At 42.4% G+C, this 12208-nt stretch overlaps 1 protein-coding gene across 15 annotated transcripts in view; it reads left to right on the top strand.

Moving 5' to 3' along the window:
• FUT10 (fucosyltransferase 10) overlaps positions 1 to 12208 on the top strand; it is a 434768-nt gene that overhangs the window by 1182 nt on the left and 421378 nt on the right. For all 15 annotated transcript variants that reach the window (XR_010838419.1, XR_010838420.1, XR_010838423.1 and 12 more), the window contains exons 2-3: positions 6097 to 6446; positions 9963 to 10257. Coding sequence is in view for 4 of the 15 variants with exons in the window: in XM_059049096.2 (XP_058905079.1) it covers positions 6366 to 6446; positions 9963 to 10257 (376 nt within the window). In the remaining 11 variants the exon portion in view is untranslated. The remainder of the gene's footprint in view (positions 1 to 6096; positions 6447 to 9962; positions 10258 to 12208) is intronic.

Here is a 12208-nt window from a genome sequence, read left to right as displayed (position 1 = left end):
CATTCTTCCTTGTCTGAAGATGAGACACCCTAGAAACTCATGACCACTGGTGGGCTTGTTAGTGATGTCACTCTACAATTAGGGCATTGTTTCTCCTGCCTGGTCCACGTGATCTCCAAGGGGGACTCTTAAATGGGCCCTGGCTACTATCTGCATTGAATAAGCAGCCCAGGTATTTGCACAATAAAGGGGCAGAGCCGCCAATCTAGCCTCAATGTTAGAACCTTCTCCCTCTCCTTCCTGTAAGCCAGAGGCAATGTCCTAGCATCCGAGGATCATTTAGGTCTGCCCCATTTTTGAAGTTGCTGTCCTGACTCTTCATTTGCTGCCTTCCTGCTAGATGGCAGTGTGTAACAGTGAATTTAAATATACAGTCTCAGCTGTTATGTTCTATGGCTCATCTTAAATTCTTCAACTAAAAAAAAAAAGGTAGTTTTCAAGTTTTATCTTAAAACAACATTTTTGAAAAAAATCCACACTAAGGTTAAAGTTAGGAAATAAAGAAAATGAACGTATTGTTTGGACAAACAATGATGTGATTCATATATGTGTAATTATTGCTCAGTTTGCAGACGTTTCCAACCCATATTTAAATGCTCTCTAAATTTGGAATGTAAAGAGTTGATTTCAGTAAGAAATCTAGTACCTAATTCAATTACCAGCATTCTACAATAAACATTTGTAATAGGGTTCTTGACCATGAGTTTTTAAAAATTAAAAAAGAATAAGTTTATCTTTATTTACAGTATTTTTCAGATATTTATTTACTTGAGGATAAAATTTGAGTTTTCAGAAGTTAATGTTGAATTACTCAAAAGGAGAATAAAGATCAATCGTAAAACTTGTCATATAGAAATATTTCTTGTTTTATATATTTCCAGAAATCTTTAGTTTGTGATGACTCAGATTGTCTTGATTACTGTCTCTTTACTTGATTAATTTTTCTTCTATGTGGTGCTCTTGGGCACTATTCATGGGATCAGAGAGCTTAATTTTGGGATGCAACCTCAGAAGGTCATCTGGTCCAGCCCTTTGTCTTTAGGCATCTGAAGTATTAGCCAGATTTTGCCATTGTTAATGGGTTCCTCACTCATGATTACATGAATGATCAAAGTGGTTGAGGGCCTTTAATTTACAACTTTTTGCCAGGAAGGAAAATTGTTACTGTAACCAGTAAGCCCTTGTTGGAGAAAGAACAGTTACAAAAAACACCTTCCAAGGAAAAAGATGAGAAAGAAAGAGTCCTGTTCTCGAGGCGCTGGTTCAGCTCTTAGTGTGACACAGTTTTCCCAGTCTTGGACCCTCTCCTCCATTTAAAAAACCTATTTTTGTGGAATGCTTTTATTTGGGTCATTATATCAGTCTTTTTATTTAGTTGTCTGTCTGGGTTTGTTTTTATCTCGTTTCTACGTTAAGTAGACCCACTAAATGAAATTGTATAAATACTGTATAATTTGAGTGCTTCAGTATGAGTCTGTAATTTAAGAATTTAAGAATGGCATCACCTTCAGTTCTGCAACAGAAAAGCAAAGGTGCTCGTGCTACAGCTTCCTTCCCCCCGTTCATCACCCCCGTTAATCAACAGTCTTGATTCAGGAGGCTGCCAGTATCCCTTTCTCTCTCATTATTCTCTATTTGTTTCTCCTGAAATGTGTGCTTGGTCCAAGAGGATCACCTTCCCAGACAGAAATCTGCAAGCCAGAGCACTTTTTACTTAAAAATAAATACTCAGCCAAATATGAAGTCTATTAAAAAAAGGGTGAGGAACACATTAACACAAATAAATGTTAATAAAGAAAACTGGATGAAAGTGGAAACTGTGGAACCATCACACCATGCTCATCAGGCCAAGGAACAGTCTTCTGATAATTAACAACATTGGTCAACTTTTTTTCGGTTTACATTAGTCAACTTTTTAATGTTCGACAGTTGTTTTATATGTACCCAATAAAGCAGCTTTAAAGAGTTTCCTAAAAGCCCCCAGCATTCTCTCCACTGCTGTGATAGAAACAAGCACAAGGTATGGATCTAGAGCTCCTGACTTGGTACTGGGGAGGAGTAACCCTTCCCAAAGCAGGTAGCCTTGAACGTCCAGGAGAGTGTCTATGGTAGTGAAAGAGGTATGGGTGTTGTAGGTAGGGACCAGAGCACAGAACAGGAAGCTGTATCCCAGGAACAGCCAGAACAAAGGGTATGTGTGGTAGAAGCTAGAGAAGTAGGGCGGGGTCCAGGGAGTCTTGTTTTCTAAACTGATGAATTTGGTCTTTATCTTGAACTCTTTGGGAAGCCATTGATGGAATTTAATCAGAGGAGAGATATCCAATCTACATTCCAACATCTCTACAGCTGAATGGAAGATGCTTAGTGGGTCAGACTGGTAGAAATCCCAGTTATCAAGCTTTTGAAGTCACCAAGTAGGAATGGATGAGGAGCGTCGATGAGGACAAGTAGAGTTGAAGAGAGTTGTTTAAAAATTGCCTGGAGAGTTGTCCGGAGGCCCTTAGACCTTCCCGTCTGCCTGCCTTGTCATCAGCCTTTCCCAGGACAGCACCCCACTTAAAGGGACGCTCTGAGGGCTTACCCATCATAAAATGAAAACAGGTTGGGAGAGTCAACTTATTTGAAAATGGCACTTTGGTGTGAATAATTTAAATTTGGTAAATAGATACATTCCTTTGAAAGGCTCTCCCTGATATACCCTTAAACTCAGTTAAGACAGTTGCTCATTAACCCAAATGACTCACCAATCACTAGAGGAGAGGTGATCCAAGGAGGCTTCCCAGAGCTCCCCGGTGTGTGTCACCTAGGGTTGGCTTCTCATTTTACACTCAGAGACACAGGGCAGAAGTCTTCTTAGTCCCATTTCGGAGACCCTTAACCTGCACCTTGCACCGGCCCTGTGTGGCTGACGTTTGAAGCTGGCGTCCTCAGGCTGCTAATTCACTTGAAGATGTTCAGTCTCTCTTCTGTCCATTTTAATTCAAATTAAAGCGGACAATGCTGAAATTATTTTGGAGTGAAAGTGTTGCTGGTTTTGATGGAATAGCACTTGCAGGAGTGTGAGATGGTCACACTCAGCTCCAGACCCCTCTCTGGGCAGCAGATGGCCGGCCCCAGGCCGTGCGCGCAGCCAGAGCGATGCATTTCAGAGCTCAGTGCTTGGGTCAAGAGGGTCAGTTAGTTAAGTCCATTTCAGATGTTATCTACATGGTTGTCTGAACAAACACACACTACTCCAGCCTGGGAAGGAGTGCTCTGGGGCACTCTCTTGGAGGACTCTGAGATTCACCCTGGGGGCAACGATGAAACAGAAGGGAGCTTTCTTCTTGGGGACCCATTGGAGTCCCATTGTATTGGAGCTTGTTGGCCTTCACGGTGCTCTCTGCAAGCCCATCTGTCCCACCAGCCGGGGAACTGCTTACTTGATGAAAAACTCCCAGGTAATTAATGCCATACGTATATTAGATTGATGTGCCCCAAGGCCTGGTTGATTGCTGCCTGTTCTAAATCATAATACCATCTACACTAGCTGATTCTATTCTTTAGTGGTGGGTATTTATCCACAGCTCAGTCCTTGAGGCCATACTATGTACTTCTGGTTTGGGGAATATAACCTAAATTGAGATTCTTTGGATGGAAGGGAATTTGTAACCTTAAATTCTTCTGTCATAATTTGTACAGCCATGTAAAGACTTAAAAAGGCCCGAGGACAGGTCTGAGCCATGTACTAGCTGTAAAAATATCCCAAACTGTGTCCTCACATACTCTCTCCATCTTTTCTTTTCCTTTATTCCTGACTCTTTTGTACTCTTAACAAGCTGTCACTATTTTCCCCTTCTCTTTCTTTTCCACTGATCTTGGAGTCAAGTGACATGATTTCTAGACCCACGTCATCTTTAAAAACTATGATCGTGGGTAAATCACTTAAACTTACCAAAGATCGGTTTCCTTATTTGTGGGAACCGAGAATAGTAATAATGGCCGTACCTACATTACAAAGTGGTTAGTGGATAAGATTGAGTGGAGTGATATATTGAAAAATCTTCTGAAAGTGATTTAGCTTTACATCCATTTAAACTGGTAATATTATTTTATTACCTAATCTGGGTTACATTAATTGTAGTTATAATAAATTGCTTTCGTATATAAAACGAAAAACAGATAATCTTTCTGTTATAAAAGGGAAAGAAATAATGAGAGTTAACATTTATTCTTTACTGTGAGGAAACTTGGGGCTTAGAAAGATTTAGCAACTTGTCCAAATGTATATTACATATAAATGACAGCTAGGATTGGTGCCCAAATGTACTAGCTCCCCATTTTATGTGATTAATAGCTACTAGCATCTACTGAGTAGAAGGAAAGGCGCTTTTCAGGTTCTTTTGGACTTTTGATACTTTTTTCCCTGGTACATCATCTGACAGAGAGCTATTGTACACGGGTTTTTTTCTGTGATTTAGGTAGATAAGCTGTGAGTGTTAGTATTATCTGGTGGGGATTTTATAGCCTTTGTGTTAACAAAACATAAAAAGAATGTGTGAACTTCGGAGTCTGACTAGTTTCTGGTTGTATTAACTCATCAAAGTTATAGTCTCGGGCAAGTTACTGTACTTCCTTCAAATTCAGTTTTCTTACCCTTACAAATGAGGCTAAAAATTGCTACTTCATGAGTTGTAGGGAGGACTGAATGAGCTCATGCATGCTGAGTACTTAAGAAAGGACGTAATAGGTCACTCAACAAATACTCATGATCTCTTTTTCTTTGGCAAAGTATTTCCTCCTTGCGAAGTTCCAGTTGATCTGTCAGTATCATACTTTATATGAATTCAACTTCATTTTCCACTTAAAGCTAAGATAAAAATTATAATAATATTTAAACATGAGGATAGCAAACATTTCTTGGTATTTATTATGTGTCAGGCTCTGAAATAAGTGTTTTGCCAGTTTTATCTCATAGAATTCTCACAGTAACTCTCTGATTAGGCCCCTTATTTTCTACATTTTGGGAATTGAATCAAGGAGAGGCTGGGGAGTTGAGATTTGAATCCTAGCAGGCTGACTCTAGAGCCCGTTCTCTTAGGCGCTGTGGATTGCAGGACTCCGGTGGATGAAAGAAGAAAACTGCGCTTTTGGCTGTTTCTGAGACCAAGAGTTATTATGTTTCTGAGGAGAAGAAATAGTCTAGACTTAAAAGATAATTAAGGTAGATGCATGAGAGGGGAGCATACCTTTAAGATGAAGGCATTTAACCAGAATTCTACATCATTTTTATATTTCTCATTGTATCTTCAATTCTGTATCTGAGAGGTGTACAGTCAGATCTTAGGATCAGCCCTTGGGGCACTCCCTTCCTCTGGAATGTTGATCCTTGCTTTCCTCTGAACTCCACAGGGTCATTTGCTCAAGACATTTGACTTCAGAGAACGCCGGGAATAAGAGACATTCTATGGGACTATTTAGTGCATTTAAAAAACTTTTGGAAAAGATCATCCATTTCAGATGGATGGAAATCTTATTTCAAGATGTCCAGAGAACCGTACCGCCCATATAACCCACTGCTTTAGTGCACTTGCCATAAAAGACTAAACAAATCAATCAATAATCTGAATTCCTTATGTTGTAGCTGAAGTTGTTTTCCTTGGGGGGAACTGGGGTCGGTTGATCATTTTCCATTTCTAATCAATGCCTGAAACTTTGATTTTTTTTTCCCCTACTTTTTACAGGAGTGGGTGGACAGTCCTGGTTATTTCTGCTCCACTTCTCTGCTCTTTTGAAACTCAGATAGAAGGAAATGACTACATGTCAATGACTTTTGGAATTCAAGTCTGATGGCAGGGAAAATTGAGTGGAAGCATGATTTTAGTCTCGGGGGCCTGATTGTCGATCTCTCACTCTCCTGTAATGGACTTTCTGACCTTGGGCAAGTCACTTCACCCCTCTGGTCCTCGTTTCCTCATCTGTGAGTGAGGTATTAGGTCTAAATGATCTCAAAGGCTCCTTTTAGTTTTAAAGCTTTGGGTTTCTACACGGTAACCCTGCAAGACTACATTTATGAAATCTTCTGCACTACGGCTAAATATTGTTCATTTGTTACAGATTTTTTTGATGCCTTCTGGTTGAAAGAACCCCCAGCTGCTCTGATGATCGCTTAAGAAGACTGCATGCTGTTCCCTTTCATGCCAAGCCAGGCCCACTCCGAACCTCAGTTCTCAGTCCTCCATGGAGACCAGGTCCCAGCAGGAATGGCAGTGGAGGAAATTGGCACCCAGATGGTTCCTCGGCGTGAAGTTGTCTTGGGCTGCGGGCCGACTCGAGAACACCTGTAACCAGGCTAACCCTCTGTCAGTCACCCAGGGCAGGGCAGCATGGTGCGGATTCAGAGGAGGAAGCTTCTGGCATCTTGCCTGTGCGTCACAGCTACTGTCTTTCTGCTCGTCACACTCCAGGTACCAAGAATTTGGGTTGTGCAGTGTTGATTCCTGGGCCTTTGCCATCCCCCCATTCTCTCCAAGGACTTTAGTTTTTGCATCATCTCTCGGGATCGGGATTTTCTGTGTAATACGAGGAAAATACTTTCTTTTTTAACAGATGAAACTGAGGGTTAGTGAATGCATGTGTCAGGTAGAAACAAAATCAGTGAGTTAGGGGGTCAGTTCGCGACTCTTGCAGGGCACTGGTTTTAGAGTAACAGAAGGTAGAGTTCTGTCTGTCTTACTGGGTTAGAATTGGATGGCTTCCTCCAAGTCATGATCCCTTCTGAAAGACGCCATTCTTGTTTTGTTTTCTTATTTTGGCCCTGCTGTGTGGCTTGCAGGATCTTAGTTTTCTGACTAGGGATCGAACCCCCGCCCTCAACAGCAAAAACACAGAGTCCTAACCTCTGGACCACCGGGAACTCCCTTCTGTTTTTTTAAAAAGTGATTTTAATTCATTAAGTATTTTGGCTGCGTTGGGTCTTCGTTGCTGTGCGCGGGCTTTTCTCTCTAGTTGCGGTGAGCGGGGGCTACTCTTCATGGCGGTGCACGGGCTTCTCATTGCGGTGGCTTCTCTCGTGTGGAGCACGGGCTCTAGGCACACGGGCTTCAGTCGTTGCAGCACACGGGCTCAGCAGTTGTGGTGCACGGGCTTAGTTGCTCCGCAGCATATGGGATCTTACCGGACCAGGGCTCAAACCCGTGTCCCCTGCATTGGAAGGTGGATTCTTAACCACTGTGCCACCAGGGAAGTCCCCGAAAGAGGCCATTCTTGAAGAAGTAATGACTATTCTGAGGACAAGCTAGTCGCTCTGCAGAACACACACATCCGCATTAACAAATTTGTCTGTAGTAGGGTGAGTGACCTGAAACGTTTCTTCCATCCCCCCGTTTATTTCATTGAGTTGGTTATTCTCAACTTCATTTGCTGATTTCAAAGTAAAATAAAAGTTTCACAGTGATATTAAAAGTAGAAATACAAGTTGAGATATTTTTAGCACCCACTCAAGGACCAGCTGTCCATTTCAAAGTCCAAAAGGACTTTTAAAGATTATTTGTGGGGCTTCCCTGGTGGCGCAGTGGTTGAGAATCCGCCTGCCGATGCAGGAGACACGGGTTCGTGCCCTGGTCCGGGAGGATCCCACATGCCGCGGAGCAACTAAGCCCGTGAGCCATGGCCGCTGAGCCTGCGCATCCGGAGCCTGTGCTTGCAACGGGAGAGGCCACGGCAGTGAGAGGCCCGCATACCGCAAAAAAAAAAAAAAAAAAAAAAAAAAGATTATTTGTGGATGTGAGTAGTTCGGATGTGGAGCTGATGCTGGAGACCGAAGTGTTCTCTGGGCGTGTTATCCCGGAGGGTTTCCCTCCCCCTCGCTTAGGACTGAATGAGCTTATGCTTATAAAAGGACTTTGGCAGATAGTACTGCCCTGTACTTCCACCACCTCCCACTGCCAGTTTGGGATTCCGGTCAGAGGAAACCCCTGGCTCCCTCTTGTCTGTCTTGGAGGTGGGTATCCAGGACCTACTTGAACTGGAGGGGCTGGAGTTTTCTGCTTCAGAAATCTCTCTCCTTAAAGCAATCCCTATTATTCTTTTTTTTTTTTTTTTTAATTTTAGGCCATGCCCCGCGGTGTGTAGGATGTTAGTTCCCCAACCAGGGAACAAACCCACCTGCATTGGGAGCATAGAATCTTAACCACTGGACTGCTAGGGAAGTCCCAGTCCCTATTATTTGGATACGAGCTTATACCTCACATAGTAGACTTTGATCAGAAATGTGGAGCAAAATTTGTCTTTGAAGTTATAAACATGGCTTTCTAAACGTGTTTCTTTCAAGTTGCTGGTTGTATATTTGCAGGGAGAGGTTGGGTGAAAAAGAGTGTAGCTACAAGTCAACTCCATTGCATCAAGCTACTGGGGAATAGCCACATCATTATGTTATCAGAAAGAGGCCTAGAAAGCTATTGGCAAGGGTTTTTAGTTTTCAGTGATGGTTTTACTGTTCTAATGATGACTTTGGTGTCACAAGTGATCTGTGCTTTTTTTTTTTTTTTTTTTTTTTTTTAAATAATAGAATTCTTTCTTCTGTTTGGAATACTGTGTGGCGTTTGCTGAGTGGCTCTTAATAGCTTTCTGGCCTTGGATCCCTCAGAGAATCCAGTGAACGTTATAGACCCTCCCTAAGGAGTTACAGACTCTGTATCGCCTCAGTGGGCAGGAGCCCTTTTCTGACACCAAAGGTAGCAAATACATAAAGAAGGCACCACCACTGGCTGCTGAGAGTGGGGTCTGCGGGCCACACAGGTAGTGTCCTCTGTTGACAAGTGGGCCAGTTAATACGTGAAAATATGCCTTCTTTTTACCGGCTTTATTTATTGTATAGTGTGGCTACTAATGTTTTGTTATATATGAAACAGATCAGCCCCTACTTTATACTGCTCTCTCTAACGTATTTTTGTAATGCCATGTCAATATCAAACCTTAAAGTGTGATGAAAAGGCAGCACTTTTGGAGAACTACCGCCCCTCTGATTTCACTCAGTCCACCCTGCCCTTCAGATTACTGTGATTGATGACGCAGCTCTCCAGGACCCAGACTCTCTTGAAATAAATTTTAAAAACAAGGTTTTAAGTGAGAAGGAGCCCAGTATCTATGCCATCTCTATGCCATAGTGGATATTATTAGAAATATAAAATCCATGTTATGACTCCTTTAATTGTAGTAAAAAGAAACCAATTGGTAATTTATAACTTATTTTCCCCAGAGTGTAATCTCCAGCAATAGCCAGATAATAACCCTGACTCTCACAGGTTTCATTAAGAGACACAACCACTTCTGGATTCTGTATTTGCCTATGAAATGGGGGAGAGATGTATCTGGTATGTGTTTAGTGGAATGAAGCATCCTTGTTGGTAGATATTTTTGAGGCTATGTCCCGACCCGAATCCCTGGAAACTGTGATATGTTACTTAACTTGGCAAAAGGGACTTTGTAACTAGATGAGATTATAGTGACGCACCTTGAGGTGAGGAGATAACCCTGAATTATCTGTGCATGCCAGTGTAATCTCATGAGTCCTTAAAAGAGAAGACTCTTCCCTGGCTGTGGTCAGAGAGAGGTACGATAAGAGGAGAAGGGTCAGAGACATGCAACGTTGCTGGTTTTGAAGATGGAGGAAGGGGGCCATGAGCCAAGAACTGTGGGTGCCTCTAAAAGGAAAGCAAGAAAACGAGTTCCCCACCAGAGCTTCCTGAAAAATGGCATAGCCCTGCCAGCACCTTGATTTTAGCCCAGCGAGACCATTTCAGACTTCTGACCTCCAGAATCGTATGATAATAAATTTGCATCATTTTAAGTTGCTCAGTTTGTGATAATTTGTTACGGTAGCAATAGAAAACTAATAAGAAGCTAAATCATCAAGATGAATGGGAGAGGTACAGAAGGAAATTAAACAGTCTGACACTGGTAATAATCATCATCTCTTTTAGGTAGTGGTTGAGCTGGGAAAATTTGAAGGGAAGACGTTTAAAAATTCTAATTTGAAAGACGGACATGCACAAATGGAAGAAGAGCCTGTACATCTCCATCCATTCCTTAAGAGAGAAGGACTGACCCTGCATAGGAAAAAAACATTGGCAGCTGATAGCTACCCCATCATGCTCTGGTGGTCCCCGCTGACTGGGGAAACTGGAAGGCTAGGCCAGTGCGGGGCAGACACTTGTTTCTTCACCATCAACCGGACCTACCTCCATCATCACAGGACCAAAGCCTTCCTCTTCTATGGTAAGTAGGGCTTTTGCCTTTCTCCCTTAGCTTGCTGACATCCTACTTCAACGCTGAGTTACTGCCTTTCTCCCAAGGAAGAGATGGTGGGCTCCCCCTGAAAGCACTTGGCACGCCCGATTTCCTCTGCACTTGCTCTGTGGGAGGCCTGAGCATTGAGCAAATACAATAAATCAGTGAGCTGGACCAACAGAGGGGTGGTTGGCTGGGCCACTTGGTATTTATGGGGGAGAAGACCTAGTTCTTTTCACCTTTTCACAGTTGGGTATTGTGCTTACTGAATTTGTTCTTTAGGAATTGGCTATTGATTAGACTGCTGATATCAATTCAGAATGTCATGTGTGATAATGGCCAGGAGATTTTGATGACCATAACAGATGTTTACTTGGACATAAGCTCAGCACAGTATGATTTCATTACTCAGAAATAAAAATAAAAAGATTGTTCAACATCAGCTTTCAAGAGCAAGCTGGTATTCATCACTTCCCGAGGCTGATTATATGTGATGCTGGCATTGAAGGGCAGCCAGACCCAGCCAGTTGGAGGTAGCAAGATGCCAGCAGCTGTTAGAAATAGGGAGCTCCTGGGTGCTGGGTGATAGGGGCACGGAGGAATACAGATTAGCCAGCTCGACCAAAGATAGGCAAGGTTAATCACTAAAGTTAGCAAGTCAGTGAAAGGACATCTGCTTTAGAGTGTGGTATGAATGTGTGTGTGTGTGTGTGTGTGTGTGTGTGTGTGTGTGTGTGTGTGTGTGTGTGTGTGTGTGTGTGTGTGTGTGTGTGTGTGGTGCTGGCTTTGGAGTGGCAGGACTGAGACTGGGCTGTAGGGCTGAGTCATCCTCAGTGACCTGCCCAAAACAACTTAAATAAAGCAGAAAATGGGCTCGGCAGGAATCAGGTGGTGTATGTGCCCCACAGTTGGTCAGGGCTGCAGAGCAATGGGCACTCGTGCCTGGCAGAGGTGAGGAGGCAGGGCATTCCAGGCACTTACGCATCCAGATGTGGTGGAGTCCAGAGCCTCCAAAGGCCTGCACGTGTCCCCATGCACTTGCTTTCCTCCTCTGCTCTTGGAGGGGAATCAGTGTAGGTCTGAGGAGTGAGGGCTGTTTGTACAGGGCCAGGCGGGTGGCTGATTTCTCCTGAGGGGCGGACAACCATCTGAATAGTGTCAGATGCTTATTTGGAGCATCACTTGATTTCAGGTCCCACTGAAGGTGTAATGTAACATATGGGATTGCATCCTGATACCTTTTTCTAAAATCCAAAGAATTCTGAATTCTGAAACACATAAATTTCTGAGAGTTTGGATAAGGGACTGTAATCCTCTAGGGATGTTTTGAGTTGAAGCAACATTAAATGTATGAGTTTAATTTCCCAAATTTTACCAGGAGCCCCTAGACATATTTCACTTAGACACAAAAATATATAGATAATGTAATGGGTACTTATGTACTTACTACATAGCTTAAGAAATAAAATATTACAAGTAAAATTGAAAGCCTCTATGAGCCCCTCACTGACCCCATCCTGTTTCCTTTCTCCTACCTGGAGAGAATCATGATCCTGAAGTTGGTGTGTGTGTGTGTGTCTGTGTGTGTGTGTGTCTGTGTGTGTGTTTAAACAACGTATAGTATTTTTTTGTATGTTTTAAAAATTATGTAAATAGTATGATATGTTAACTTTCTCTCTCTGTAACTTACTTTTTCTCTTACATGGTTTTTGAGGTTTGTTACTTTTGGATCCTTATAGTTCCATTTCACCCATTTTACTGTTGTATAGAATTCCATTGTATTTATATATCACACTTCATTTAACCATTTTCCTGTTGCTGAACATTTAGGTTGTTTTAAAAAAACTTTCTTATGACAAAAACTGCTACAATAAACAATCCATGTACATGTGTGAGATTTCATGAGGATTCATACCTAGCAGTGGAATTATTTGGTATG

Source organism: Kogia breviceps, chromosome 20, assembly GCF_026419965.1.
Source record: "Kogia breviceps isolate mKogBre1 chromosome 20, mKogBre1 haplotype 1, whole genome shotgun sequence".
Lineage (NCBI taxonomy): Eukaryota > Metazoa > Chordata > Mammalia > Artiodactyla > Physeteridae > Kogia > Kogia breviceps.
The sequence above is the reverse complement of the archived record's forward strand: the minus strand, read 5'-3'. Positions and strand labels throughout refer to the sequence as shown.